At 33.6% G+C, this 7046-nt stretch overlaps 1 protein-coding gene across 1 annotated transcript; it reads right to left on the bottom strand.

The window, feature by feature from the left end:
* Window positions 1-325: 325 nt before the first annotated feature.
* LOC145159960 (glucan endo-1,3-beta-glucosidase 2-like) lies at window positions 326-3228 on the bottom strand. The gene is made up of 3 exons (XM_079079014.1): window positions 2843-3228; window positions 827-2080; window positions 326-738 (listed from the first exon to the last, which is right to left on the bottom strand). The coding sequence occupies exons 1-3, from the start codon at window positions 2934-2936 to the stop codon at window positions 572-574; spliced, it is 1515 nt and encodes a 504-aa protein (XP_078935140.1). The 5' UTR covers window positions 2937-3228; the 3' UTR covers window positions 326-571.
* Window positions 3229-7046: the final 3818 nt, after the last annotated feature.

Genomic DNA, 7046 nt, shown 5'->3' with positions numbered 1-7046 from the left:
TTCACGAAACTAGAAGTCAAAATCATGTCGAAAACAATTCACAAAACTAGAAGTCAAATCATGTTGTGGGTGTCATAAACTAGAAGTCTTAATTAATCATGTCGAAAACAATTCACGAAACTAGAATTCAATACTAAATTTGTCAAGTCTTGTTTTAAACCTAGAATTCAATACTAAATTTGTCAAGTCTTGTTTTTTATGTTGTAGTCCTCTGCCTCAAACGGGCAAAAAATAACCAATTTCTTTGAAGCATATTCACCACAAAGGCTTACAATTTGCATGAATTTAACGAACCATTTATAATAATAATAATAATAAAGAGGAGTAAAAAATCAAAAAGAATGATTACCAGCCTAAAATCTCATTCAATTTGAGACCCCAAGGCCCAAGTCCAACAATAAACAACAACAACTCCAATTAAAAGTTACAACAAAAAAATGGCATTCTAAAACTAACCCTCCATCATTCTCCTTTTGTACAAAACCACCCCTCCGGTCCACACAAAAACCACCAAAATCGGAAGAATTCTCCTCCACCTGAACCGGACCAATAACATCCCTCTCACAATCAATCACAAGAACACCACGGCCAATACAAATACAACCTTCATCAAAACACCAGCACCACCATAGCCGCCGCCACCTGCGGCGGAGCTTGTAGAATTAAAATCAGCTATGGTGCTGTTCAAAAACGTCCCATTCATCCCACCATTTCCAAAAAGCTGACAAGAACCATGACCTGCAACAACACCCAAAGAGCTGATTTCAGTACCTCGAAACAGAGTAATAAACAAAGAACAGATAATAATTTCGATTTCGACCCTTACTTGGATCAGTGGAGGTCAACGTAGCAACGCCATTGAAATCACAAGTCCCTTCACCTCTACCCATCATATGATAATAAGCATCAAAAGCAAAATTCGCATGTGACACCACATTATCCGGTTCATAGCACGGTTGCCCCTGCAACAACGCCGAACAGTTCACCTTCCCCGGCCCACAAGCCCAGTCCAACGCCGCCTGCAACATTTTCTTATCAGCACCTTCCATGGCTACACAATGACTCAGATTCCCAGTATTGTTAGCAAAAGTCGGACCCGAATTCGTCAATTGTAGAGTATAAATCGGTTTCCCATTCGCATCAAAAAGTCCCCAATTCTTCTCTGAAACAGACCCTTCTTTAATGTCTTCGTTGTATAGCTCGTAGATGTAAGTACTCACCGGAATCCCAGGATGCTTAGGAGTTCCGGTTTGATTCAAAACATGTTTGATTAAATTACTGTTGTAGGTGTTTGCGTTGTCTGAAGTGGCATCTGGTTCGTTTGGGTCGCCTTTTGACGGCCAACCGGACTCTGTTACAAGAACTGGAACATTCGTGACGTTCAGGGAAGCCATGGCGTAGTAGGCGGCGTCCACCATGGCGTCAAAGACGTTGGTGTAGTGTAAAAGGGTGTTCGCGTCCACCGCCTCTTTGTTCGCCGGCAATGGTTTGAATAAAGCGTAATCCAAAGGTATTACCCCGTTTGAGTTCATGTAATCGTAATACGGGTATATGTTAAGCATAAGAGAAGATCCGGTGGACTGGAGGAACTTAAGAAGCGGCGCCATTACCGGACTCCATGAATGGTTGAAGAAAGCTTGTGACGGCGGGAAGGAATCGAGGATGATAGTGGATGCGATGGGTGTTGATACTTTGATCTGACGATCGAGATTTGATGCTACGAGAGCGCCGTGGATGAATTTGAGGGCTGTGACTAGAACAGGGGCGACGTTTGGGAGGTTGTTGAAGACCTCGGAGCCGACGCAGATGGTGGTGATGTTGGTGGCGGGGTAATGAGCAACGATGTTTTGGGATACCCAGTGGGCGGCGGTGGAGTTGGATTGGCCGATTCCGAGGAGTTGGTCGTTCGGGATAGTGACGACGACTTTGATTCCGGTGCTGGCGAGGGCGGTGAGCATCCCTCGATCGGCGTCGTATAAACGGACATGACGGATTTGTTGTGATTTGAGGAGGGCGACGACCTGAGTTGGGTGTGGCATGTCGGAAAGATCAGTTCCGATGTTCACTCCGATGAATGCATCTGTAAACACGACAAAGCTTAAATATTTTATTTGCATGTAAAAATTTAAAAATAATAAAATATATTTAGGAAAAAAAAAATTAAAATGGTGTATATATGCCACGTGGTATGCTTACTAAAGCGGTAACAATATGGACTGTTTCATTTCATAATTCCCAAAAATCTGACCTTTGGCGAGGACCAAGACAGAAATGGTATTTTCATTTTAATATCAAATTTAATCCAAATATGAGAAAAATACTATAGATTTTTGTTAGTTAATTACAATAAATACATTAAAATTCATTATATTTTTTCGGCTAGACAAAGAAAAATTATTAATCAAAATACATTCATTGAAGTTGAAAGTTGAAAGATGAAACACCAAGAATAATATTATTCCACATGGACCTCACATGACGTAGCACTCGATATCGTCAATGGGACAATAAATGGTAGATCTATATTACATTAATTCCAAATCAATTTTTGTATTGTTGTATTATTCAGTTATCATATAATAATTTTTTGTCTGCCTACTAAATAATTAAAAATAAAAACTTCAAAAAAGAAAAATAGTAAAATAGATAAACACAAGATAAATGCAAAGAATAAAATTTCTATTTTTTCCCCATTTTTATTTAAGAGACAATAAACAATCACTAACACGCAAATATGGAAGTAATATGTCATTAAACACCCTATACTTCATTCAGTCAAACCAAAAACCCACAAAACACAACATGAAGTCATGAACATAAAGTAATCTTGAAAGTTGCTTACCTTCATCACCAGAAACAAGAAGAAAGATCGATAACAACACCATCATCAGAAGTTTCATGGATTGAAACCCTCTGAAATCGCAAAACTTCAACATAATGAAACAGACCCAGAAGGCAAAAACCAAGAAAGTAGTGGAAGAGAGTGGGAAACTGTAAGAAGAATTAGGGGTTTATATATTTAAAGAGAAAGAGAGAGACAAAAGCGGGTGTCAGAAGATCCAACGGCTGAGAATTAAGATGGATTTAATGGCATGAAAATGGTAGCCGTTAGCTTGTAGGGGTGTTTCACCTTTTTAACCTTGGGGTTGTAAAATTTGTGGGTAAAATGGTGCACTACGCTAATCGACAGATTGAGGAGAACTAATGGAGGCAAAAGAGACAGGATTCCTGGCTTAAGGTTGTCGAAATAAGCAATAGGGTTTTTCCAACGGTCATATTTATGTACTTTTCTTGTGCAAGATTTTTAATTTTTGGTTTTTATTTTCAGATCGGATACTTTCCTTTCTCATACTTCTATCTATATTCATAAGATATACGCTTATAAAAAAAAAAACTAGATTGTAGATATGATTTATAAAATAAGATTGAGATATCATTACATATGTCCCAAATGGAAAGTTAAATAATAATGTTGTGTTTGCGGGACTAGTTAGAAAGGTAGTTGTTATCTTGATGAAATAATTGATAACGTTAGGTAAACACTAACCGATAAACTAGTTGTGAAAGATAAAATAATATAAAAATGATTATGCATATTATTAAATTAAAGCAAATGCTAAATAAAATCAAAATAATTGTATATTTTTAGGGCTTGAAAAAATGATGGAAGGTGTCTCAATTGCATTAAGCAGCACTAACCTTACATACGGCGCAATAATTTTACCAAAATAATTAATAATATTTGTTGGTGATTTTAGTATCATCATGCCATTTTAGTATAATGAAATTTACAAATTAACAATTGAGTTCGATTCTTGATTTTATTATAAGTTGGTGTCTTAGGAAAACAAGATAATGTTGATTAATGTTTATCTTTGGTAATAAGAAGAATCCAAATTCTACAAAACCATAGTTTGTGGTTTCATATCAATGCCTTAATTTGAGATTGTTCATCGAAGAATCATCCTCATAATCAACATTTCGTGTTACCCATACATAATGTCAAAATACCATATTCGAAAACGATCACACGATTCTTCAAGCAGATTTAAGCTATTCATTGATTTCCAAAACCTTCTTCTTCTCCCAAACCCCAAAGATATATTTGTTGGTAAAATATCATTTACAAACAATGAGGTTTTAAGCCATTATAACCAAATTTGTAATTATAGGACAAAAAAGGTATATATATTGCTTTTTATCATTTATGCGATTAAACTATTGGTAAACTATGTACTTATTATACTTTCTATAGATATACGTTTTCTTGTGAATGACACAACAAGAAAACAAAATCTAACTAAGAAAAAAAAAAACACTTTTATTATTTTAACACAAGACCTAGTATTTTATTAACAAACATGATAGCAAAAAGTTATTATTTTTTAAAAGGTTTTATACGTTATAATAAATCATTAACTTATATAATTTTTAAAAGCTAGTTTATAAGAATTTTTTTTCCCTAAATGCATAATCAATAGCATCTACCTTCCTTCTTCTTATTCTAACGAAATTTATAGGAATAATGACTTAAAAATGTAATATAATTTCTGATTTATAAATATTTGGTTAATGAGTTTTTTTTCTTCACATTTGACTATTTAACTTGTTTTTTTTTGTCCATATTCAGTCCTTATAACCAGCTACTCCAGGTTAAGCCAAAAAAATGACTTAATAGGGTAATATATTTTTCAGTTTGTACACATTTAATCATTAATGTTTTTGTACACATTTAGTCCTTATGACCAGTTTGTTTAGATTTTGCTCACGACATCCTACATAGAACAATCATTAATAAGGTGTTTTTATGTGTGACTCGTCTTTCACTTATATTAGTAACTTAATTCACAGATAAGTTAAATAATGTTGATGCCCTAGTTTTCTCCAAACAAAATATGTCTTCGTCTTCAGTTTCATCTATCTCTATAGCAGATAACAAGATTTTTATGATTGTTTCCTCCTAACTCGAATTTGCAGTTCCAAAACAAAAAGAATTAAGAAGAATCTAAAAGAATTTGCATTTCCAACACAAAAAAGCACCCTGGAAAAAAGTTTCATTTATCTCCATAGCAAATAACGAGATTCTTTGTGATTGCTTCCTCCCAACTCGAAGTTGCACTTTTAAGACAAAGAACTTGTTGTCTGCTATGGAGAGATGAAACCGAAGATGGAAACATCTTCTGCTTGGAGAAAAGTAGGGTACCAACATTATTTGACTAATTTGTGAATTAGGTTACTGATATAAGTGAAGGACGAACCACGTATGTGAACACCTCATTAATGATTGTTCCATGTAAGACGTCGTGAACAAAATCTGAAGAAACTGATCATAAGGACTAAATGTGTACAAACTGAAAAAATATATTACTCTATTAAGTTATTTTTCCGGTTTAACCTAAAGTAGTCGGTTATAAGGACTGATTGTGGACAAAAAACAAGTTAAATGATTAAATATGAATAATAAATAAACTCAGTGACCAAATGTTTATAAATCAAAAAGTATATTATATTTTTAAGTCATTATCCCAAATTATAAGCTTTGTCTTGTCGTTTTAGACAATTGAGTTTAATTTGGATGACTTTTAAACATGTAGATATGATTGTTTTGATTACTTGATCGATAAAACTCGTTATAAATAACATGTAATTTAATTAACTTAGTTTTACAAGTATGGGTTTAAAATGTAACCCTCTCTATAATACAACAATTAACAAAGGAATTATTAACGCACACTTTCTAAGTTTCTGTTGGCCCATTTCGGATTTTGTTTCAAGAAAGGAATATCTTTTACCTGTGTGATTTTGAATCAAATAACAATATTTTCTATTTTGTATCATAAATGTCCTTTCTAACATTATATTTATTTTATTAGTAATTTATATGGTATGATTCAGTTTGCCATTCATATTGTTGGAAAAACGGGGTTGTCCATTTTAGAAACTATGGATAGTGTTTATTTATTTTTTTTTTTTTTTTGGAAAGAGACCCAATACATTTATTCAACAACTTCAAAAACCACAATGGATTATAATCTACCACCTTTTTGGACAAACCCCAACAAAAGTTTTCTAACCACACATCTATTAAGTGCCAAAACTATATAATCATTCTTCTAACAAAATACATTGCCAAAGCCACTAATTAACTAAAACAAACTACCTATCCCTTCAATCTTCATATTAGCATCCAAGTTTTTCTCCATTCCAATTCCATTTCTATTACTCGGTTGGGAACGAATCCAATGAGCAAAAGCACCCATCATTCTTTCATTTTTCTTTCTTTTTTAAATGTACTCATACTACTCTCCTCGGTAGTTAGATGAACAAATAGAACCAAAGATTTTTTTTTTTTTTTTTTTTTTTAAATGCATCTCGGAGACTAAACATAATCCATTTCATTGGTATAAACTATCTTCCACAAACTTTCCAGTTTACACCTTTACGGCTGGATTTGAGCCCCAACAGTTTAAATCTCCCATCTTCAAGAATTAATCTAGTCACAAAAGAAGCTTCATGGCTAGTATTTACAAACAATGTTCCATTTCTTTCTCTCCATATACATGGTAAACTGATGTAGCAAGAACAAATTTACATATATCATATATCATTCGGTTCTCATATTATCTAACCCAACAAAGAAAACTGCATGAAATCCAAGAATAGTTCTTAAGAATTCCCGGTTAACAATATATGCTTTCTGTAACAACCGGTTATTTCGGGTCAATAAAAGTCAAACAAGTCAAACCAAAGTCAAAGCAAGTCAACTATGTCAAACATAATTCAAATAAATAAATAGTTAAAATTTAATCATGCAAATTTAGGCTCCGTTTGATAGTTGCTGACCGAGAAAGTGCTGATTGGGAAAGGTCTGTCTGAGTAAGAAATCCTGTTGTTTGATTGTACATCTGACTAAATGTGCTGAGTGATGAAAAATGATCATTTTACCCTGCTGTTATATGATAGATGAAGTTGCCGAATAATTATAAAAACATACATATTGTCATACAAAATGTAAATTACACACAAATAAAAAATGCCATACAAAA

This window comes from Lactuca virosa, chromosome 2 (genome assembly GCF_052849685.1).
Source record: "Lactuca virosa cultivar CGN04683 chromosome 2, Lactuca_virosa_CGN04683_v6, whole genome shotgun sequence".
In the NCBI taxonomy this organism is placed as follows: domain Eukaryota; kingdom Viridiplantae; phylum Streptophyta; class Magnoliopsida; order Asterales; family Asteraceae; genus Lactuca; species Lactuca virosa.
This window is presented reverse-complemented; position numbering and strand designations above follow the sequence as displayed.

Coding starts and splice junctions, on each gene's coding strand:
- LOC145159960 (XM_079079014.1), bottom strand. CDS start 2,936: ATGTTGAAGTTTTGCGATTTCAGAGGGTTTCAATCCATGAAACTTCTG. Junction 2,081..2,842: donor TCTTGTTTCTGGTGATGAAG/GTAAGCAACTTT, acceptor TCGTGTTTACAG/ATGCATTCATCGGAGTGAAC. Junction 739..826: donor GTTGACCTCCACTGATCCAA/GTAAGGGTCGAA, acceptor GTGTTGTTGCAG/GTCATGGTTCTTGTCAGCTT.